At 32.7% G+C, this 22995-nt stretch overlaps 4 protein-coding genes across 12 annotated transcripts in view; 3 read left to right on the top strand and 1 right to left on the bottom strand.

Annotated features, from left to right (window-relative positions):
- Window positions 1-1855, top strand: part of Itpr (Inositol 1,4,5,-trisphosphate receptor) — a 30657-nt gene extending 28802 nt beyond the window's left edge. For all 8 annotated transcript variants that reach the window (XM_089846849.1, XM_089846848.1, XM_089846843.1 and 5 more), the window contains one exon: window positions 98-1855. In XM_089846849.1, the coding sequence (XP_089702975.1) occupies window positions 98-178 (81 nt within the window). In that variant the 3' untranslated portion in view covers window positions 179-1855. The remainder of the gene's footprint in view (window positions 1-97) is intronic.
- A 663-nt stretch (window positions 1856-2518) lies between these two features.
- On the top strand, window positions 2519-10130 carry LOC149653895 (inositol 1,4,5-trisphosphate-gated calcium channel ITPR1-like). Its single transcript, XM_089846859.1, has 9 exons — window positions 2519-2812; window positions 3341-3505; window positions 3581-3773; window positions 4192-4284; window positions 4562-4812; window positions 4899-5064; window positions 6587-6747; window positions 7583-7744; window positions 8373-10130. Exons 1-9 carry the CDS (start codon window positions 2552-2554, stop codon window positions 8451-8453), a joined length of 1533 nt encoding a protein of 510 aa, XP_089702985.1. The 5' UTR covers window positions 2519-2551; the 3' UTR covers window positions 8454-10130.
- A 284-nt stretch (window positions 10131-10414) lies between these two features.
- LOC149653894 (putative protein-lysine deacylase ABHD14B) lies at window positions 10415-17860 on the top strand. Its single transcript, XM_089846839.1, has 3 exons — window positions 10415-11113; window positions 14111-14279; window positions 16529-17860. The coding sequence occupies exons 1-3, from the start codon at window positions 10850-10852 to the stop codon at window positions 16939-16941; spliced, it is 846 nt and encodes a 281-aa protein (XP_089702965.1). The 5' UTR covers window positions 10415-10849; the 3' UTR covers window positions 16942-17860.
- Window positions 17861-19166: 1306 nt separating this feature from the next.
- LOC149653893 (uncharacterized) lies at window positions 19167-22369 on the bottom strand. 2 transcript variants are annotated; one of them, XM_089846841.1, is made up of 4 exons: window positions 21960-22369; window positions 20577-20763; window positions 20296-20482; window positions 19167-19359 (listed from the first exon to the last, which is right to left on the bottom strand). In XM_089846841.1, exons 1-4 carry the CDS (start codon window positions 21988-21990, stop codon window positions 19330-19332), a joined length of 435 nt encoding a protein of 144 aa, XP_089702967.1. In that variant the 5' UTR covers window positions 21991-22369; the 3' UTR covers window positions 19167-19329. The 2 variants fall into 2 exon arrangements, with proteins under 2 accessions (XP_089702967.1, XP_089702966.1); XM_089846840.1 differs by having other exon boundaries at window positions 20568-20763; window positions 21960-22367.
- Between the last annotated feature and the right edge of the window lie 626 nt (window positions 22370-22995).

The raw sequence follows: 22995 nt of genomic DNA, 5'->3' as shown, positions 1-22995 counted from the left end.
TATTTAGTTTAGAAAGCACACGCGGACTTAAATTAATTAAACTTAATTAAAAAATTAATTTAATTATTTCGCGTTTATTTATTTTTTGCGCAATTAGATGACGGAACAGCGTAAGCAGAAGCAGCGTATGGGGCTTCTAAATGCTCCTGGTGCCTTACACACATTGAACAGTCAATAGAATTTTAACAAGTAATTAATCATGCACTATAATTAATTACTAATTAATTAATTATCCAAAACTTCGTTAAGTTCTTTTTTTTTTAAATTGAATCTTTAAGCCTACAGTTTAATTCCGCTAAAACTTTCCAGAAATCTCTCTTACATTTCATTTATTTTTCTTAATTTTCTACTTAAGCCTATTTTTCATCTATTTTTCTAATTATTTAAGACTGGTCCAAAAAAAATCCGAAAATATCGTTAGCTACTCTAAACATTCCTTTTATCATTTTTTTAATTTCGCGTTAAATTTAATTTTAATTATAATTTTGGCGTTAAATTTAATATTAATTATAATTTCGGGCGTTTAATTTAATATTAATTATAATTTCTTACCTATTTTTTCTATATTTCTATTTCTTTAACTCGCAATCCTTAATTAGCAATCGGTTAATTAATTAATTAATTAATTTCACTTTAATTTTTACCCTAATTAATAATTTTTTAACATAATTAATTAGCTATTATTATTATTTTTTTCTTAACGAAGTAAAAATCGTATATATGCAATTGAAGCGTTAAAATTAAATTAAATTAAATTTAAATTATGAAGATAATTAAATTAACCCTAAATTAATTAGATAATTAAATTAACGTAATAAGTATTTAAAAGTTATTTAAATATAAAAAAATTTAATATATATTCTAATGTAATTAAATTAAATTAAATTAAAAAGAAATTTAACGCTTCAATGAATATTAATTAACTTTAATCTTCCAATTAAAATTGATAATAATAATAATAATATATTAATCCCTGATTGGAAAATTAATTTAAAATAAAAAAGGGGGAAATGATCACGTGACCTAAAGACTTCAGAATATCAAATTTGTTAACTATTAAATTATACAATAGTTAAACTTAAAAAAGAAAATACGTTAAAAAAGTATAAATTTTATATACCGTAATATTATAGAAATTTATAAAAAAAAAAATAAACAACGGCCAAACAAACAAATTCCCCAAAAAAATATTTAAAGTAAACAAACAAACAAACATTTAATCTAGACGTAGTCTGAGTGTGAATTTTCATCTTAGGGAGTTTTTATAGGTTAAGAAATAAATTATACCGAAGTATATACTCAAATTTTAGATCACAAAAAAAAGAAAGACATAACCCATTTTTCTTCCATAAATTTAGGGATTTTTTTAATTAAATATTGTTAATTACGCTTTTATCGACTAATTTTAATTATAGTCGATACTCCGAATTAAAATTTGGTTGTTTGAATCCCGCCTAAAGTTATACGCAAGCGTAGTAACGGATAATTTTAACTCTAATCATAGCAAACTCGATCACCCGTCCGAGACTATAGCGTGAGATGCATGCGTGGTCGAGTGGGCTACGATCTTACGGAGTAATTTTTTTTTTTTTTTTTTTTTCATTTTTAATATAAATTTTATTGAGAGAGTAGAAGCAATAATTTCGTAAATTCGCCTTCCTGCCAACCACTCCTCCATCTTTTTGTACATAGCGAAAAGTTTTGTCTGTTAAACGTAGTGAAAACTGAAAAGAAAATAACGTTTGACGCAAAAAAAAACCATGAAAATGTGTCCAATATTATATAAAAACCATCCCGAGCCTGTATAGTGTATGATATTTTATACAATAATAATGTTTTCCTGGTGAAAATTTAACACTTTATTCAATTTAGACCTGTGCACGTTAGGCCTAAAATGTTGATTTACGGGTTTTCAAAAACCTGCTAGCAAATACCAACTTTCAACTTCAAAATTTTTAGCTCTTATAGTCCTATTATAGTTCATTTTCAAGTATTGTTAGCGTTGAAAAACCTTTTAATTTCATTTAGGCTTAAAATAAGGGAAGTAGGCCTAAAAGTCCCGGCGTATGACGTAACATACGCAAATTTGAAATATTTTATTGAATCGACCGTTATTAAAAGTGAACTGAACTGAACTTCATCATCCCTTCCATAATGGCCGAAGTTATGGGGTAGAGTAGATGCAGCTGCGTCCTAGTTTTTGCTGGTAATTTTAACGTTTATTTTCAAGTTTTATTTAGATTTAACCTTTAAATTAAATTAATTAAGTTGGTTTACGTTTAAATTTACCCGAATTGTTAATGAGTTTCGCGTTTGAGTGGCTAAAAACGCGTCAAATGATTAAGAAACGACGGTACGTGCTAAGCCTACTTCGGGCCTAAACGCAACTTTGACCGTCAAAGAACGTGCGGATTTTGAGCCGAATTTTAGCAGACGCGTATCGGACTTTGATACGAATGGTTCGTATGGAGCTTTTCCGATTAAAAAGCCATCGTCTTTCGCCACAAAAAACTGTTTAGCGCAACCGTTATTATATTGGGTCAGCCGACACATGTCAATATGGAGCGCCATTGGCTTCAATTTGGCCGTTTTTATCAATGTCCTGGTGGCCTTTTTTTACCCTTTTCCCGAAAATACGGAATTGGACTCCAGGGTCTCCGGTTTAATTTGGGCGGTTCTTCTAATCTCACTCTCGAGCGTCGTTGTCGTTCCCAAAGCCATGGGGATTAAAGTATTCGCCTTGTCCTTAGTCCTAAGAATGATTTACACTATCGGGATGCAAGTTACACTCTTTCTACTAGGCAGCGTTAACGTAAGTTCATTCCCCAAGTACTCTAACCTTATTTTTTATTGTTTTTAAATGACGTTAAATGGTTTTTATTGTTTTTAAATGGGTTTTAATGGTTTTTAAATGGCTTTTAATGGTTTTTAAATGGGTTTTAATTGTTTTTAAAATGGGTTTTAATTTTTTTAAAATGGGTTTTAATTTTTTTTAAATGGGTTTTAATTTTTTTTAAATGGGTTTTAATTTTTTTTAAATGGGTTTTAATTTTTTTTAAATGGGTTTTAATTTTTTTTAAATGGGTTTTAATTGTTTTTAAATGGGTTTTAATTTTTTTTAAATGAGTTTTAATTGTTTTTAAATGGGTTTTAATTTTTTTTAAATGGATTTTAATTTTTTTAAATGGGTTTTAATTTTTTTTAAATGGGTTTTAATTGTTTTTAAATGGGTTTTAATTTTTTTTAAATGGATTTTAATTTTTTTAAATGGGTTTTAATTTTTTTTAAATGGGTTTTAATTGTTTTTAAATGATATTGTATTGTTTTTATTATATTTTAGGTTTTATTCACGACGATTCATCTAATTAGCATAATGGGAAATCACGGGACCTTTACTAAGACGTTCCGCCAAGTATTGATGGACTTGGAACTACTTTATCATATCGGATATCTCATATTTTGCGCTCTGGGTCTCTTTACCCATCCATTTTTCTATAGCGTTCTTGTAAGTTATGTTTGCCAATAACCGGGGGGGGGGGGCTGTATTAGGCCTAATTAATTGTGTTTTTCTCGGGGGCAGCTTTTAGACGTAGTGTATCAGGAGGAGACGTTGAAGAACGTCATTAAGTCGGTCACCAGAAACGGGAGGTCGATTATATTAACGGCCGTTTTGGCCCTCATCCTCGTTTATTTGTTTTCAATCGTTGGATTCCTTTACTTTCAAGACGATTTCATGATGGAAGTCGACACCGGAATAACAGCCAAAGACTCCGGTGAATATTTCGTTTAAAGTCGCCCTTAAGCCTAATTTTAAGCCTACTTTCATCTCATAACACCTTAAGCCTACTTTGAAGTCATTTATAACGTCCTAAGCCTACTTCGAAGTCATTTATAACGTCCTAAGCTTACTTTGAAGTCGCTTATAATGTCCTACGCCTACTTTGAAGTCGCTTATAACGTCCTAAGCCTACTTTGAAGTCGCTTATAACGTCCTAACCCTACTTTGAAGTCATTTATAACGTCCTAACCCTACTTTGAAGTCATTTATAACGTCCTAAGCCTACTTTGAAGTAATTTATAACGTCCTACGCCTACTTTGAAGTAATTTATAATGTCCTACGCCTACTTTGAAGTCATTTATAATGTCCCAAGACTTTATTTTACAAATTGGGGGTGTGGGGACTATTTCAGAGTTTGCGGCAGCAGCGGGGGCGTCCGTGGAGGGTTTTTGCGAAGCTAACGGTACGGAATGTGTCGGGGGGAGTCAAGTTATCGGGAATAACGGTACGCATTCCAAGTCTAGTCTTTTAAATCACCTGAAAGAAGATCTTTTCTGGTCTCGGGATCTTAAAACCAAAAAGCAGAGTGGGTCCTCCTCTTTTAACCTTTAACCCCCTTACACCCCCTCCTCCCCCCAAATAAAAGTAAAACAAAACCCCTTCCCCCAAACAATGCACTCCTATTTTTGTTTTTAAATTCTCGCACCATTTCCCCCTAAACGGTTTCAAACGCAAAGCGGGTTTAATTAAGGGGTTAATTTTAATTAAATTAATTCAAAAAGGTGATGATAATGGTGCCAAAACGCGGCCTTTGGGCGGCGGCGGCCAAGGCCCGAAATCGGTCGTTCTAGATACGATAGCGGGAAGTCAACGGAGCTTAGATCCCTTGACGGCGGCCCTAGCCGATGACGACGATGATACCGATAAAGAACGGGCCTGCGATACCCTACTTATGTGTATAGTTACCACCATGAACCAAGGCTTAAGAAATGGCGGAGGGATCGGGGATGTTCTCAGGGCGCCTAGCTCCAAGGTTCGTAGAAGCGATGGTTAAGCAATAATTCCTATTCCTTGTTCTAATTAAATGGCGCCGTGTTTGTTTGTTTGTCTGTTGTTTAGGAAGCGTTATTTCCGGCTCGAGTTGTTTACGATTTACTTTTCTACTTTATCGTCATCGTTATTATTCTTAATTTGATATTTGGTGTGATTATCGACACTTTCGCCGATCTCAGAAGCGAGAAACAGCATAAGGAGGAGGTTCTCAAGAATACCTGTTTCATTTGCGGTAAATATGCTTGTTTCTTGTTTTTGTTTGTTTTAAATTACGTTTTGGGGTTTTTTTTTTTTTTTGCAAAGTTAATTTTATAAGGGGTAGTCCGACACTAGTAACCATTTTAAACGCGGTTTCCAGTTCAGACTTCAGAGAAATATAATTTAATTTAATTTAGGCGAGCCTAATATTTAAAATTTGTACTTACCCACTTTCTATGGTGTTTCCTTTCTTACATCAAAAGATAAAAGTTTCTTGTCACAAATTAATTTTCCGCACAAAAATTTCGCGCACTTTTTCTTCAGGCATTAAAATAGATCTCGCGCACTTTCTTCAAAGAAATCTCGCGCACTTTTTTATTTTTTTAATCTCACGCGCGTTTTTTTTTTTCAAAAGCTCGCGCTCTTCTTTTTTTTATTAAGAATTAAAAATAAATCTCACGCGCGTATTTTTTTTTTTTTTTTTTCAATGATCAAAATCTCGCGCTCTTTCTTCAATAATTAGAAAGAAATCTCGTGCTTTTTGATTTTTTTTTTTCAATAAATTAAAAGAAATCTCGCGCTTTTTAATTTTCTCAATAATTAAAAACAAATCTCGCGTGCTCGTTTGGCGTTCTTTCTTCGACCATTAAATATAAAACTCTCGGACCCTTTTGTGTTTCAATTCTTCAAATATTATACTAGAAGTTCGGACTACGTACGCGAGCCGCCGAAACCCCGAAATTTTTCATTTGCCGTGCCAACAGTAGGCCAGTAGGGACAAATAAGAGTAGACCCGCGGGCAAACACGTGCAAAACTGAAAGTAAAGACTCTACCTAAAGACTGAACAATGGTCACGGGCTCGCTCCCCCTTGTAAACCCAGTATTCGAACTTATTTGTCATGGTTCCCGGGAGTGAAAGAGGGGATTGAGCTGTAAAATTTTTTTTTGGGAGGGGGGGATGCTAAAACTTGCAGAGTGGTGTGATTTCCGGACCTCGGGTATTTTTGGGCTCTTTATGGTGCGCAAGGGGTGAGGGGGAATGGGGATGGGGTAGCAACTTGACACAATGTCGCCTTCTCAGGCCACGGCGACCTTCAAAAAGCCTGGGATACATTCTTTTATGGCTTAGGGTTAGGGTTCAACTTTAAGTAGCCCTCTATTTACAATAAACCTGTCAATTTGATTTATTTTTAGTGAAGGGAAAATTTTGCCCTTTTAGAATTTTGGGTTTCTTGGAAACATTTTAAAGTTATAGTAGCACGATAATTTAAGGGAGTAGTTTAAAGGGATAGTCGCACAAATTATTATTTTTTTTCTACAAAACATTTTAAAGATAAAGTTACTAAGTAGTTAAAGTTAAAGGGGTTAAAGTGACACGAAATTAATGGGGATTAGTTAAAGGTAAAGTGACTCGAATTTAAAGGGGGTTAATTAAAAGGTAAAGTGACATGAATTTAATGTGAAATGAAAAATATCTTAATTGTTTTTTTTTATTTCATAATTAAATTAAATGTTAATGAATTGGGTAATATTTTTTGGGGGTGTTGTTGTTTAGGGCTGGACCGAGCTTCGTTCGATAACAAGAGCGTCTCCTTCGAGGAGCATTTTCGTTGCGAACACAATATGTGGCATTATTTGTTTTTCATCGTCCTAGTCAGGGTCAAAGATCCAACTGAATTCACCGGCCCCGAAAGTTACGTCGCTTCCATGATCAAGGTCAGTAGTTACTACCTATAACCCCTTTGAATAAAGTCTAGGAATTAGAGGTTCATGTCCATCCCAGTTGAAAGGTTCTTAGAATTCTGATTTTACAATAAAGCTCCTGCACCTGGAGAGGTGAGGACAGTACACTATAGCTTATGGCGCCGAGAAGTCGGCTAAACTATAAGGTTTACAATGTCCCACGTGCGATAACATCTCTTAAGAGACGCTGCACCAATTACACACCCCCTTTCCTTTTCTTAGAATTTTTCTTGAAATAAGCTTTAGTCTCCATTTGTCACAGTTTGACATATTTTGGGGTTAAGGTTTTGAAAGGATAGGGCCAACTTGGAGCGCGTCTACAGGGAGGGGTACGCGGTATAAACCCCCCATAACGACACTAGTCTATTATTTATAACAAACCGAGGGGCTAATAACTGTGAAGGTCAATGTACAAAGATTACGGATAATTATTTTAACACTATTAAGGGCAGGGCTTTAAAAGATTACCCGTTATCAATTTAGTACAGTCGTGGACACTGAGTGACCGGCCCCTCGTAACAAACTTAAGAAACAAGGGGCTAATCACTGTAAAGGTCAATGTACAAAGATTACGCATTACGTTTAATTATTTTAACACTGTTAAGGGCAGGGCTTTAAAGATTACCCGTAATCAATTTAGTACAGTCGTGGACACTGAGTGACCGGCCCCTCGTAACAAACTTAAGAAACAAGGGGCTAATCACTCGGAAAAAGAGTAGCGGATTATTATTTTTTTTTTTTAATTTATCGATTCTGCGCATAAGAGATTGAAAAGGCTTTAATAAATGAATGTTACGCGCGTGTGTAGGATCATAATTTGGACTGGTTTCCGCGCATGAGAGCCATGTCGCTGGCGGCGGGGGAAACCGAGGGGGAACAGAACGAGATTCGAACTTTGCAAATGCAATTGGATTCAACGCAGAGACTAGTGACCACCCTTTCCCAACAATTAACAGAGCTCAGAGATCAGGTAAATTATTATGCCACTTTTATTCATTTTAGGGGCTAATTAATTATTTAGGTAATTAATTTTGATTAATTAGGTTAACGCGGCTCCTAAATTTCGGCTTAGTTTATCTTTATTGCATGATTATTGAAATTAATTCATTTTAATTATAGGTTAATTATTTATTTAAGGCAGTTGTTAATTAGAATTAACTTAGATTAATGGAGTACCAAAATTTCGACTTAATTTAGATTAATTATATTTTCATTAACTTCTTTATATTTATTTATTTATTAATTTATTTAGATTGCTAATGTTTAATTTAAATTTAGAGTTTAGACTAATCTTAATTAAATTAAATAGCCCTTGTTTACGTTGCAATTTACAGATTTAGAAATTAATAAACATAACAATTATTTATTATAGAAAGTTCACGCGGACTTAATTAGGTTAATTTTTAATTAGTTTAATTGCGATTAAATTATTATTAATATTTATTTTATTCCGATTGAAATTAGTAATTTAATTAGAAAGAAATAAAAGCAAAAATAAATATATTTAGTTTAGAAAGCACACGCGGACTTAAATTAATTAAACTTAATTAAAAAATTAATTTAATTATTTCGCGTTTATTTATTTTTTGCGCAATTAGATGACGGAACAGCGTAAGCAGAAGCAGCGTATGGGGCTTCTAAATGCTCCTGGTGCCTTACACACATTGAACAGTCAATAGAATTTTAACAAGTAATTAATCATGCACTATAATTAATTACTAATTAATTAATTATCCAAAACTTCGTTAAGTTCTTTTTTTTTTAAATTGAATCTTTAAGCCTACAGTTTAATTCCGCTAAAACTTTCCAGAAATCTCTCTTACATTTCATTTATTTTTCTTAATTTTCTACTTAAGCCTATTTTTCATCTATTTTTCTAATTATTTAAGACTGGTCCAAAAAAAATCCGAAAATATCGTTAGCTACTCTAAACATTCCTTTTATCATTTTTTTAATTTCGCGTTAAATTTAATTTTAATTATAATTTTGGCGTTAAATTTAATATTAATTATAATTTCGGGCGTTTAATTTAATATTAATTATAATTTCTTACCTATTTTTTCTATATTTCTATTTCTTTAACTCGCAATCCTTAATTAGCAATCGGTTAATTAATTAATTAATTAATTTCACTTTAATTTTTACCCTAATTAATAATTTTTTAACATAATTAATTAGCTATTATTATTATTTTTTTCTTAACGAAGTAAAAATCGTATATATGCAATTGAAGCGTTAAAATTAAATTAAATTAAATTTAAATTATGAAGATAATTAAATTAACCCTAAATTAATTAGATAATTAAATTAACGTAATAAGTATTTAAAAGTTATTTAAATATAAAAAAATTTAATATATATTCTAATGTAATTAAATTAAATTAAATTAAAAAGAAATTTAACGCTTCAATGAATATTAATTAACTTTAATCTTCCAATTAAAATTGATAATAATAATAATAATATATTAATCCCTGATTGGAAAATTAATTTAAAATAAAAAAGGGGGAAATGATCACGTGACCTAAAGACTTCAGAATATCAAATTTGTTAACTATTAAATTATACAATAGTTAAACTTAAAAAAGAAAATACGTTAAAAAAGTATAAATTTTATATACCGTAATATTATAGAAATTTATAAAAAAAAAAATAAACAACGGCCAAACAAACAAATTCCCCAAAAAAATATTTAAAGTAAACAAACAAACAAACATTTAATCTAGACGTAGTCTGAGTGTGAATTTTCATCTTAGGGAGTTTTTATAGGTTAAGAAATAAATTATACCGAAGTATATACTCAAATTTTAGATCACAAAAAAAAGAAAGACATAACCCATTTTTCTTCCATAAATTTAGGGATTTTTTTAATTAAATATTGTTAATTACGCTTTTATCGACTAATTTTAATTATAGTCGATACTCCGAATTAAAATTTGGTTGTTTGAATCCCGCCTAAAGTTATACGCAAGCGTAGTAACGGATAATTTTAACTCTAATCATAGCAAACTCGATCACCCGTCCGAGACTATAGCGTGAGATGCATGCGTGGTCGAGTGGGCTACGATCTTACGGAGTAATTTTTTTTTTTTTTTTTTTTTCATTTTTAATATAAATTTTATTGAGAGAGTAGAAGCAATAATTTCGTAAATTCGCCTTCCTGCCAACCACTCCTCCATCTTTTTGTACATAGCGAAAAGTTTTGTCTGTTAAACGTAGTGAAAACTGAAAAGAAAATAACGTTTGACGCAAAAAAAAACCATGAAAATGTGTCCAATATTATATAAAAACCATCCCGAGCCTGTATAGTGTATGATATTTTATACAATAATAATGTTTTCCTGGTGAAAATTTAACACTTTATTCAATTTAGACCTGTGCACGTTAGGCCTAAAATGTTGATTTACGGGTTTTCAAAAACCTGCTAGCAAATACCAACTTTCAACTTCAAAATTTTTAGCTCTTATAGTCCTATTATAGTTCATTTTCAAGTATTGTTAGCGTTGAAAAACCTTTTAATTTCATTTAGGCTTAAAATAAGGGAAGTAGGCCTAAAAGTCCCGGCGTATGACGTAACATACGCAAATTTGAAATATTTTATTGAATCGACCGTTATTAAAAGTGAACTGAACTGAACTTCATCATCCCTTCCATAATGGCCGAAGTTATGGGGTAGAGTAGATGCAGCTGCGTCCTAGTTTTTGCTGGTAATTTTAACGTTTATTTTCAAGTTTTATTTAGATTTAACCTTTAAATTAAATTAATTAAGTTGGTTTACGTTTAAATTTACCCGAATTGTTAATGAGTTTCGCGTTTGAGTGGCTAAAAACGCGTCAAATGATTAAGAAACGACGGTACGTGCTAAGCCTACTTCGGGCCTAAACGCAACTTTGACCGTCAAAGAACGTGCGGATTTTGAGCCGAATTTTAGCAGACGCGTATCGGACTTTGATACGAATGGTTCGTATGGAGCTTTTCCGATTAAAAAGCCATCGTCTTTCGCCACAAAAAACTAAAAACGACACAAAGAACTAGGAATAATATTGAAATCGTGATAAGGAAGCCGCGCTTAAAAATGAACCGGGCATTAAAAAGCATTGGCAATCAGTTGTCCAAGAAATCAACACTGTTTTTTCTCATATTCGTGGTGTGTATGTATTTAATGTTCAGTCTAGCCGGTTTAACGCCCAATTTTGGCGGGCAAGTCATGCAAGTACTTGGATTAGGACCTCCCGATCCTTTATGGGAAGATATTCCACCAGACAATATACACATTCGTTTAAAATCCAAGGATATCAGGATTACACACTACCAACTAGAAGTTCAAGTTGATAATGAGGTAAATACTGTTTTTGTCTCTCTGGTATTTTGGTAATTTATCGCGTACTATGTTCAAAATATTGTTAGGCAAGTTGTCATTGCTTGAAACTGTAGAGATTTAAGCTTAAATCTTTAAAAAATGCTTTGAAATCAAAGGAGATGTATGGGAAAAAGAGTATAGTTCATTGGAAACACTAAAATATTAGGATACAAAGAATCCTTAAGAATTATAAATAAAATATTATTAAATCATAAAATTCCCCTTAGTAATCCAGCATTACTGTTAATGAACCTTAAAATATTCCTTAGACATATATTATCATTGAAATATCTAGAGATTATGATAAAGAAAGGCAAACAGAGTTCAAAGACTCCTCAAAAAATGTTGACTTAACTTTGTTTTGGGTTGAAATTGTCCCCAATTCACCACTTGATGGAAATTGACAGATTGAATAGAATAGAATAAAATGAAATAGGCTAAATCCATTTATATAGTAATGGAAGCCACCTACCTTTGACTGTATTACACCTATGGTGAAATTAAAGTGGGGTGCCGTAAAAATGGGAATAACTTCCGGTCTAGAAGTAGATTTATATGAAGTAAATACTTTGAAAAACAAATTCTGTAAAAAGATTCTCTAGGGCAGTAGGTAATTTATTATTGACTGTTATTTACTGACTGTTGACAGAAGTTGTCAATAATAAATGATAGATATTGATAAGGTTGTTAAACTTATTCCATAACTTTGTAGGCCTATTATAAAGCCGCCACACCTCAATATTTATTTCAACGCTTGAAGGAATCTCTTTATAAATTTATTAGTACTCCAATTACCCAAGCGTGAAATCTAATATTAGAAGGGTTAAGCACTATACATTTTTAGTAGTAGTATTGGCACTCCGTTTTATCTACCCATAGAGTGTAATACAGTCAAAGGCAAGTAGATGCATTGCCATTTCTCTTTTATTAAACCCCTATATTTTTCCATATATTATTCATAAGAACCTTAAACTTTCTATTAAAACTAAAGTGTAAGGTTACCTACCCAATACCCATCGTGCGCTAAGTAAGTAGTTAAGTGTACAGTTACGTAGTAATTAGCATAAAAATTTGTAGTGGATTAAGTTGATGTGATTTGTAAGGTTAAAATTGTAGCCTATAGTTTTTGAGTTGAGCTAAAGTTGGTGACAGGATTATGTGTCAACCTTATTTATTTATTTGTTGTCGCTTCCTTGTGTTCGTTTCACTGCAGTATTATTGTTGATATTTTCAGCCTTTCATTGCCTATATTATTATTATTATTATTTATTTTGAAAAGGGAGGATGCTTTTAAGGTTGTATTTAAAAGGCGGAGTGTTTTTATTTTGACGTGGAAACATTGTTAATCATAACGTCGTAGTGATAATTGAACTATTGATTTTCAATTCATCATTTTTACGGGGTGGTACGCCCCCACGTTATAGTTTGACACTTTTTGCGACTTCGACTTCGGCTTTAATTGGTCCAAACTTTACTACTAGGTTAGTTAGATTAATATTGAGGGTACCATTAGAAAGAGGACATTCGATAGAGTAATCGCACCGAGTATCATTAACATCGGAGTTTAAATAAACTCCCCGTAACTATTTGAAAAATAAAATAAAATACGAAATTGATCGAAGTATTAGTAGAACCATAAGTTTATAAGTGATATGTTCCTTCCATAAGTATGACACTAGCTATACATGTTCGTAATGCTACTGAGATGGACTTACAGTTCTCGAGATAACTAGTTCGAGAAGGAGAACGACGGAATTAAGCGAGTCAATTGAAGTCCTAACTACACTCGGTGCATGGTGGTTAATTAATTTTGTATCAGGACTTAAGTTCCATCTAGCTCCTATTTAGTCTGCTGCATTACTAATTAGGCCTTTGACAGCAACGCCTCACTCACCAGGCGTACGTCCCTCGCTTTACCCTCGAATCTATGACCTACCTCATTCACTTCAAAATTACAAGCTCAACCAGTTTCTAAGTTACCAGAATTTACAAACTTATGGATGGCCCAATATATCACTTATTAACTTATGCTTGTAGAACTAAAGTAGACATTGGGTACTATAGAGTAATTCCTTGGTTTTGAGAGGGGGTTCTCAAATGAATGAATGAATGCATCGAAAGAAATTTCTTTCTTTGAAGGATCTGCTGTGGCTTTTATCTTTTGTCTGTCTTTGATGTCCATCTCTAAGATTTTGCGGACAAGAGAGACGCGAGTGCCTTTCCTTTCCTTATTATGTGTGTGTCTGGCCCATCTCACTAAAATTTCTCCTTTCTTCCTAACAATAAGAGAGATGGAGAGGGTTGAGTTGTTGAAAGAGAGAGTGGCTGTGCCATTTTCATTAAAATGTCAAAATCAGTGACACCCACACGTCAAATATAAAGGACTAGCTTTCAACCCCCGACTACGGCCCCCATACCCTCCCCCCTCCTGGTCTTCAAATCCCCTTAAACTCAAACTCTAATTAAATTAATAAACCTTAGGCCTAGCCTACAGCTTTTCTTATCTGTGGGTATATATTGGGCTGTTGATTTTATTAAAGGGTTAAGGTACTTTTATGCTTAGGAAGTTTTGTTAGTAATGAGATACGCTAATAGTGTTTTTGCACTTAAAAAGGTGGGTAGGGAAATTAATCCCCCCTCCTTCCCCGTTTTCTTAAGTTTAACTTTAACTGCGCATGCGCTTCAACAGGCTTGCAAGTATTTTTTTATTAGAGTATCTTCTTAATTGAGGTTTTGAAGCTGAATTTAACAGAAAACTGCAAGATTTTCAGGACTCCTGTTGTAGATAGCGGTCGAATTGCATATGATATGTTGCAAATGACTCAGATTTGCAACACTTGTATGTCTATAGTTTTATCGCGTTCTTACCAAGGCTGCAAAAGCCTACATCTTATAAATGATCCTTGTAGGAGAGCGCTTTCAACCTTATTATTAAAAGTTTGAATCGTGACGTCACGTGTTTTGTTTTCTCTCTAGGTGTTCCAAGTGTCTTGCGCGGAAACTCCGTCAGTTTATCGTTCGGAAAAAACGCGGGAAGTGCTTTTACTTCACGGATCTTCATCCACGGCTTCTGATTGGGAGAACCTCGGTACCATGCAATTACTGTCGACATGGGGACACCGGTCAGTCGCCATTGATCTTCCAGGTAAGACTACACACTTTTCATTAATTTCGTAGCGCGATAAGCTTGCGTCACCTTGCCCATATGCACTTGTTATAATGAATTCATGGAAGAATTTAATGTATTCATTTAGTGTTGGAAAGCTCTTTTAGATGCGTGCAAATAGTTTTGAACATTTTTTGCTAGTAAATAACCATTGCGCTTTGCTGTTTTAATTGCAATTATCATTCACTATTCACGGTGAATTGCGTTTAATTCGTTTAATTAAGTTTTGCTGTTTGTATTTTGTATTGCAAATTTGCCTAATTTTATGGCGATGGATATGGTGGTTTCATTCTCTCCCTTACCCCTCGTTTTATCCGTAACCCTTGACCTTTAGTAGAGGTACTATATACTAAGTATAGTCGTAAAAAAAAACCCCCAGCCAGATTTCTAATCTAGCTAATTGAAAAAGAAAAAGGTAAACGCCAAGTGGTTGGTAGACCCTCGCACCAGTTATGGTCTAATTCGTTCTCGCTTTGATGCCCTGAGATTAGCTCCGTGATGACGTCATTATGTTTGTACTTGCTTGATTGCGTTTCTTGGAATTATACTTATGCTAATCTGTGAAATTAGAATTGAGAGTAGGCCGACTTTTAGGGGTTTTCGAGCCCATGATATTTCTATGGCCCCTGTAGAAATGTTTAATCCCGCAATACACCTGTGTTTGAATGGTGAAGCTACCCACCAGGGTAATGCTAACTCTATGGGGTGATTTGGGATTTTATATTTGGTAATAACTTTGTTAATTCTGGTCCGATTTCGACCTAATTTGCACCATTTTGTAGCCCACATTCAGCTCTATCTAGATAAGTGTGAAATATAGCCTTTCCTATGGGGGAAAATAATTTTTAGGCATTCGTATCTAGAGTAATTCTAATTTTTAATTTTAATCATATGGATCGTACATTTTGCTTAATTACTCGGCCCCTGATTGTCGTAACCCCAAGTACTTAGTACCGTTAGAAAGGGCAGAAATGGGGCTACAACATACTCAAAGGACATCCCTGGATCTCTTATAGAACCCGAGTTATAATAAGGTTTTTAAATAATAATTCGATTCAATTTTGAATTTGTAAGAGAGGTTTCGAATTGCATTTGGAAGAACAGTATTGAATTTATCATCGCGTGCAATATTTTAGGTTTTTCGGTGTAAATGCTGGTCTAAAAATAGCAGCTTCTTTTGGGTGTGAATTGATTCTCAGAAATCGTCTAGTTGATTAGCTTGGGTCAGGCGAGATCGCAGATCCGTGTGACACCTAACACGAAGACAGACTCTCCTTATCATAATTTTCTTTTCTTTTTTTTTACTCTGTGAGTGAATTTGTCAGGGCGATGAAAGGTGCACCTTTACCTTTTCATATTTATTACACGACCGAGTTTATCTCGTTAGTTATGATCCTAGTTAGAGATAAGATGGCTCTCCTGGTTTTAAGTTATATGTTTATTTAAGGCTTTTTATCTGGTTGACTCGCGCCCATTCGGCTTAGGCCTACTTACAATTCAATTCCGAATTAATTTTGTTGTAGTTTTTACCTTTATCTCGGAATTTTTATCTTCTACTTCTTAATTCGTGCTTTTTTGCTCGCTCCAAATTACTAGGTAGCAAGCGTTTTGCAAACTTTTTTTTGCACTTAAATTGTTTTATCAAAAAACATTTAACATTTTTGCAACTTCAAATATTCACCCAAATCGATAAATTGGTAATTTTTTTTTTTTTTTTTTTTCTTCAAACTTAACAAGTTGGAATTACTAATTAGGTTCCCTAAATTCAAAATTGTCTGGTTGCAATTGTCTTCGCTTGCTGTACTGAATGTCTTGGTGGTTTGGTTTTTATAGTTTTTAACGGGAATAGATTATGCACTGCACAGTACCACCATCATCGGACTTTTAGTCCAGTTTTAGGCATATGTCATTCAGAAATGGTTATATTAACTATTACATATTTTTCTTCTCTTTTGTCCCTGTCCTGTCCTTACACCCTACCATTCTTTACCTTCTTGTCCCTGTCCTGTCCTATCCTTACACCCCACCGTTTTTACTCTTCTCTTTGTCCCTGTCCTGTCCTTTCACCCCACCGTTCTTTACCCCGTCTCTTTGTCCCTGTCCTGGCCTTACACTCCACCGTTCTTTACCCCGTCTCTTTGTCCCTGTCCTGTCCTTACACCCCACCGTTCTTAACCCCGTCTCTTTGTCCCTGTCCTGGATCGAACGTGGCCCATGATGGTCCTCAGGGTACGGACGCAGTACGTCCAAGATCGTCCGTCAAGAATCTCGTAACCATTTCCTGTCAACCTTGATGGACAAATTACAACTTAAGAAGGCGGTTGTGGTGGCGCCGTCTGTTAGCGGGTTCTTCGCCATTCCTTTTTGTTTATCGGAACCCGATCGTTGCGACGCCTTGGTGGCCGTTTCCGTCTCGGTTCCCGTTGGAATCAGTTCCGTTCACTTTACCAATTTCACCGTTCCCGGTTTGGCTATTTATGGCAAGAAAGACAGTATGGGTGAAAAAATGGCGGGGATTTTAGCGCACGCGCCTAGGATCTTTGTTAGAGCCATACCGGATGCGGATACCCAACCGCACATTGAAAAAACTGAGGCGTTTCATCGTCTGCTATATAATTTCTTGTACAAACTTAGTAGATGACCCCTCGGACAAAAACTGAACTGAAAACCAGAAAAAAATAAAATAAAATAAACCCTTTAGTCACGTGGTTTAGAGAAGGTACCTTAACTGGTTCAAAGGGACGTTTCCGTCGTCTGCTTAGCTTTGATGACGTCAGTTGGTAAAGCCTCATTTTTTATTATTTTTTCCAAAATTCTAGCAAATATTTAGTTTTACTGTATTGATTTTTAATTGCATTTAATTTTTTAATTATTATTAATTGTACCGTAAAATATATTAAGTTCAAAGGTCATAGAAGCTATGTATTTTCCAACCAATCCCGAAATTTATATAGATTTTATTTAATTGATTAAAATATTTAAAACCAAAGCTAAGCAGACGACGGAAGTGTACTCCATCATTGGAGAGACTCTATTGGTCCGTTACTGATGTTTTTGTAAGGGTTGATGAAGTATCAGATGTTTATATATTTTTATTAACAAATTGAAGTTGCTAATAACTTTTAAAAAAAAAAAGTATATGAAAAAATAGAGTTACTTATATATTGTATATTGGACTGACTTTAGAGACGCAAACAAATAAATAAATAAACAAATAAACAAACAACAGGACGGGACGGGGGTGGGAAGGTGAATTTATGCAATTTAATTATATGTGACTTAAATATAATTATTATTATTTTGTTTTTTTGTGAATTTAACAATGACCCCCGTGACCTTAAACCTAAAACACATATGATATCATTAATGGTTGTGTCTTACGTTAATTTATTACCCTGGTAATTTTAATTAATTGGTTTAATTAATTTTAATTACTTTGATTAACTAGAACCAGAACATTCCCCGTATTTCACGCGTGTCAACCTGACCTCTGACATCGTATGCTATCTTCCTTTATTGTTTAACTCTGCCAAAGGCTATTAGCCGCTGTTAGTCAATTTTAGCTCGCGACAACTTAAACAAAAACTCGCCTGGTTGTTTAATTATTATTATTAATATTAATAATAATTAAATTTTTTAAAGATAAACTTAACGCATTTTAATATATAACGTGGATTTTTAAATTATGATCCATTTGCACACGTATGATCTTAATTTAATAACGCCCAATTTTCAAAAAGGACAAAATTATTATTATTATTATTATTAATTAGAAAAATTGTTCATAATTTTATGAACTTTTCTAGCGACTCTAGTACTTTCTTTCTCAGTTAACGTTTCTTCTCTACTTATATATTTTAATTTTCTTAATTAGTTTTAGTCATTATTATTTTTAATTTCTTCAATTTAGTCATTCGCTAGAGTTAAGTGTTATATTTAATTTTGCGGCTGAAATATATATATGTATGCTGCACGTGATTTGGGGATTTAAATTTTAAAAATTTCACCGCGCATGCGCTCGAGTTGAATTGGGGTTTAAAAAAATTCACGCGCATTGAGGGTTTTTTTAAAAAGGTTTCACGCGTGTTAGGTTTAAAAGTTTAATGAAATATTAATATTTCACGCGCATTGGGTATTTAAAAATTAAAATTTCACGCGCATTGGGTTAAAAAAAATTAAATTTCACGCGCAATTAGTTTAAAATAAAAAAAATTCTGATTTCACGTGAAAAGAAACGCCTCAATATTAAAAATTAAAATATATATTGCTGAATTAAAGAAAATTAATTTAAATGCCTTGAAAAAAAAAGAGAGAGGAAAAAACACCATATTATATACGAGTCTTTCAAATTAACTATAGTTAATTAATGATAATTGATAATTATTTGTTTTTGGAGGGGGAAAATAAAAATTCTATTTGAATAGTTAGTGCCTTGTTCGGAAAGTACGAACAAATTAAGGATATATATAAATAAATATATATATATATATTTATTTTAAATGAAATATATAATATTAAAACTACTTTTGACGGATTGAAATAAGCAAGTATATTATTTTTTGTTTTTGTCGTTTAATAGATACTTAAAATAAAATTAAATTAATTAAATTATAGTCGGAAGTTTTAGGTTTAAGATTTAATTACGTTAATTAATTAAAAATAAAACGCTGGATTAATGAATTGAATTAAATGTAATGTCGAATTAGTTCCTAAATTAATATATATATTTAAATATATATTAAACGCCAACCAAACCAGCGTCCATTTATCTTTGTTGCTGTTTTTTTTTAATTCTTATGTTAATTAATTTTAATTTTAATTAAAACTAAAATTAACTATTAAAAAAATAAAATTTGAAAACGGAAGTATGAGAAATATAGAAAAATACTAAAAATGTTTTTATTTTTTAAAAAAAATAAAAATAAGAATATACAATATTATATTTACAACAATGGATGTTTTTCTCTATACATTTAATAATAAGGGAGTGTGACTGATTTGACTGACTACGTGACTTCGTGACTGACTATTAACATAACCTCTGCTGCGATTGACTCATCTGTTAAAAAAAGGCAAAAGTATAGATTGGTTTTTATATATATTTCATGTTTATTAGTCATATTTTTATTTTTATAACTTTAGAAGTTGATTCATTGAAGTAAACTTAACCACAGTTTAACCTTCTAGAGATAAAGGGGTCATTGGCAAAACACTTCAATCCAATGTTCAATAATAACTTAGGGGTGCATGCATCCATTATGGGGGTCATTCAAAATCGGCTGCAGGTCATAGTTCAAGTATATAGAAGTTACATTTAAGATTCTCAAATTTGATGATTTCCCATCTTACTTCGATGAATCTACTTCTGAAGTGATTACGTGTTTTTAATCACTTTCTAAATCTTATATCTTTTCAGATTAAACTGTAACAATACTTCGATAAATCTCGATTTTTAAATTAACCCTGAGCAGGCTTACTATACTAAACTTTCCCAGCTAAGTATATCTGAAATGAGGGTACTTCTAAGACTGCGATGGAGTATATGGTAACTGCAATATACCGGCTTAATTTATCTGGGAAAAACAATACTTTCCTCATTTTTTTAAGTTTTTTTTTTTTAAATTAAAAACTCCTTGATAACTATATATATTTATTTAAAGAGGTAGTGACACGATGCTAATTTATTTTTTAAGTGACTTGCATTTAAAGGGGTAGTAAAACGACGCTAATTTATTTAGGACCTTGCATTTAAAGGGGTAGTAAAACCATCGTAATTTATTAAGGGACTTGCATTTAAAGGGGTAGTAAAACGATCCTAATTTATTAAGGGACTTGCATTTAAAGGGATAGTAACACGATCCTAATTTATTTAGAGACTTGCGTTTAAAGGGGTAGTACCACGATCCTAATATATTAAGTGACTTATATTTAAAGGGAGAGTAACACGATCCTAATATAATAAGGAACTTGCATTTAAAGGGATAGTAACACTTACCGTTGTGGCCTCGGCGGCCATTACTTCTTTCTTAAGCGCTTCATCATATGAAGGCGGTTTATCATCGGGGTAAGCGGGGGGCGGTGTTAATGGCGCCTGTGACGTCACTACACTATCAACTTCGTTTGTCCGAGATGGGAATCTACTTAACGTTTGACCTTGTTGCGCCCATTTCCGGCAATAATACCTGCAATTAATTAAATAAACAGTACAATTTATTACAAGTACTGGACGCGGCAATTGCACCAAAAATAGGGCTAACTGGAGCTCACCCTACGCACAGGCAAAATAATATTAAAATTGTTGGTATAACGAATATGATCAACATGGTCAATGAAGGGGTCAGAGTGGTCATTGGTCTTTTATCGTAGTTATTCATTAAATCGGGGTTAAAGTTCATCACCGTCGTGGAACCACCAAAACTTCCATTGCGAAGTTCTAATTGAAATGAACTGGGGTTCTCCATATCTGGGAAAAACAAATTCAAAATATTTATTTGGTTCAAAATGAATAACATATTTTGCAACATTTAAATATCTTAAAATAACAATTTATGGATTACATTTTAAGAATATAGGCCTAAATTGATTGGTATCAGTGCTTATGTACTTAAACGATTATGTACTTAAGAAGAAATAGGCCAATTTTAGACCAAGATAGCTTATCTAATGGCGACAGACTTGTAGACGTAATTATGTTATGTAAAATTATTTATTGCTCTTCTCGAGAAAACCAAACCCCTCGTGCGTTGTTTATCATTAAGCCCGTCGCTTAATTACCCGCGCTGCTCAAACGTGTTGTTTAATTTAAGCCTAGAATACATACGTCTTTATAATGAGAAGGGGGTTTGGAGTATAATAATATAGTGTAGTGTGCGATGGGCTTTAGTGAATAATTATATAGCTTAAGTTGGCGAAATAGCCGCTTACTTAAACATAAGACTAAATTACGATCAGCGTAATTAATTATTTAAATATAATTTAAACATTAATTCCACGCGATGTCCTATGGTGTTTTAGGGACTTATAAGGTGTTATACAAACCGCTTAAATACTATAGAATTCCAGTTAAAATTTAGTGCGTAGTTAAGACTTATTCCAGGAACAATTAATATTTTATTAAAGTTAACTGTTGTTCTTGTTGAAATTGCGCGCATTAGAAGATATATTAAGTTTGTTTGACAAGCCGCTTAGATACTATAAAGTTCCCCTTTTATTTTAGCATCCGTGAAGTTTGTCAATTATTATTTTCCACGAAAATTTCAGGAATTTTCACCGCCTTTTTTTTGTAACGTCCGTGAAATCTTTTTCTTTTTGTACTAACTTAATTAACAAATATCTTAATGAGGAAATGTCAGTTAATTCCAATTAAAAATACGTGTGCTCAAAATTGCAGCTAACTCGATACCCGGATGCAAAACTTTTTATTTATTAAAAAATTAATAAATAATTCTACCCTTGCTAAAATTGACAATAGATTAATGTTAACGTATTTAATAAAACTAATTCTAATTTGCATACCATTAAACAAATTGGCAATTGCCAAAAGTTTAAAGTCAGTAAAAGCATTTTTTAAACTTAAATTAAGTATATTAAAATAAATATTTTTAATTAAAGTACGTTAAAAATAATTAAAAAAAAAGTAAAATTAATATTAAAACTTACCGGAGTTGAAGATACTTCTTTTAACGTACATAATTAAATTAAATTAAACTATTAGTTAATTAATATACACGATTAACATTACTTAATTTAATTTATCGAAATAAGCCTTGTTAATTTAAAATATAAGAGCTATTTTATAAAAGAACTATTCTTCAATAACAGTTTATCTAAAACTAACCGCTTGTCGGATTTTGCAAATTTGCAATCTTCGGGAAGCTACAAAAGGGGGATAGGGAAGGGGGGGAGCCAATAAACGGTGTTTCCAACATATGACGCAATCGAAAACGAGGCACTTTTCGCAGTATTAAAACATCTCTTCGTCATAAAAGTTTCATCTAATCCCAGACAGACCCCCTTGGATGAAATTATAGCTACGTCATAGTAGCACGTGACCTTTATTTTATCCACTTAGAGAGATAGTCAAAAGAATTTGTTTGGTATTCCGGGTTTTTTTTTATTTTATTACAAAACTAGTTTTCTCTCTCTGTGTTTGGCGCCTTGAAATTTACGAGCATCGGTCCTATCGGACCGGTGGTTTTTTTGGGGTTTTTACGGAAATCCGCTAGAGGGGATGTTATAATTATGTTTTTAAAATATTTTAATTTAATCCCCGGTTTTTTTATTCTTTTCTTTTCATCTATTTTCGGATTGATTTCGTTTTAATGATCTTGTTTTTAATATATTTTTAATTTGTTTTTCCAAGTTAGATTCAAAGATGTTATCGTTTTCACAAAGGAAATTGCCAAGGAGAACTAATTGTTTTGATGGATGATATGGTAAAATAATTAAGATGCCGATATCGGCAACCGATACCGATTATTTAACCGGCGATAACCGATTTTTTTTACCGATGAATCGGTAAATTAAGCTCGAACTGATATATATCAGTTTGTGCCCATCACCATAAATTTATAAGATATGTTACATGATAAGTATGATACTACCTATACTATTCGTAATGCTATCCTAGAGACTTACAGCTCGAGATAACTAGTTCGAGAAGGAGAACGATGGAAGCGAGTCAATTGAAGTACTA

This window comes from Phalangium opilio, unplaced genomic scaffold (genome assembly GCF_054372755.1).
Source record: "Phalangium opilio isolate 3A_F unplaced genomic scaffold, DU_Popi_V2 ptg000081l_1, whole genome shotgun sequence".
Taxonomy (NCBI): domain Eukaryota; kingdom Metazoa; phylum Arthropoda; class Arachnida; order Opiliones; family Phalangiidae; genus Phalangium; species Phalangium opilio.
The sequence above is the reverse complement of the archived record's forward strand: the minus strand, read 5'-3'. Positions and strand labels throughout refer to the sequence as shown.

Coding starts and splice junctions, on each gene's coding strand:
- LOC149653893 (XM_089846840.1), bottom strand. CDS start 21,990: ATGTACGTTAAAAGAAGTATCTTCAACTCCG. Junction 20,764..21,959: donor AAGAAGTATCTTCAACTCCG/GTAAGTTTTAAT, acceptor TGTTTTTCCCAG/ATATGGAGAACCCCAGTTCA. Junction 19,360..20,295: donor TGGCCGCCGAGGCCACAACG/GTAAGTGTTACT, acceptor TTTTTTTAACAG/ATGAGTCAATCGCAGCAGAG.
- LOC149653895 (XM_089846859.1), top strand. CDS start 2,552: ATGTCAATATGGAGCGCCATTGGCTTCAATTTGGCCGTTTTTATCAAT. Junction 5,065..6,586: donor GAATACCTGTTTCATTTGCG/GTAAATATGCTT, acceptor GTTGTTGTTTAG/GGCTGGACCGAGCTTCGTTC. Junction 7,745..8,372: donor TAACAGAGCTCAGAGATCAG/GTAAATTATTAT, acceptor TTGCGCAATTAG/ATGACGGAACAGCGTAAGCA.
- LOC149653894 (XM_089846839.1), top strand. CDS start 10,850: ATGAACCGGGCATTAAAAAGCATTGGCAATCAGTTGTCCAAGAAATCA. Junction 11,114..14,110: donor AAGTTCAAGTTGATAATGAG/GTAAATACTGTT, acceptor TTTTCTCTCTAG/GTGTTCCAAGTGTCTTGCGC. Junction 14,280..16,528: donor AGTCGCCATTGATCTTCCAG/GTAAGACTACAC, acceptor GATGGTCCTCAG/GGTACGGACGCAGTACGTCC.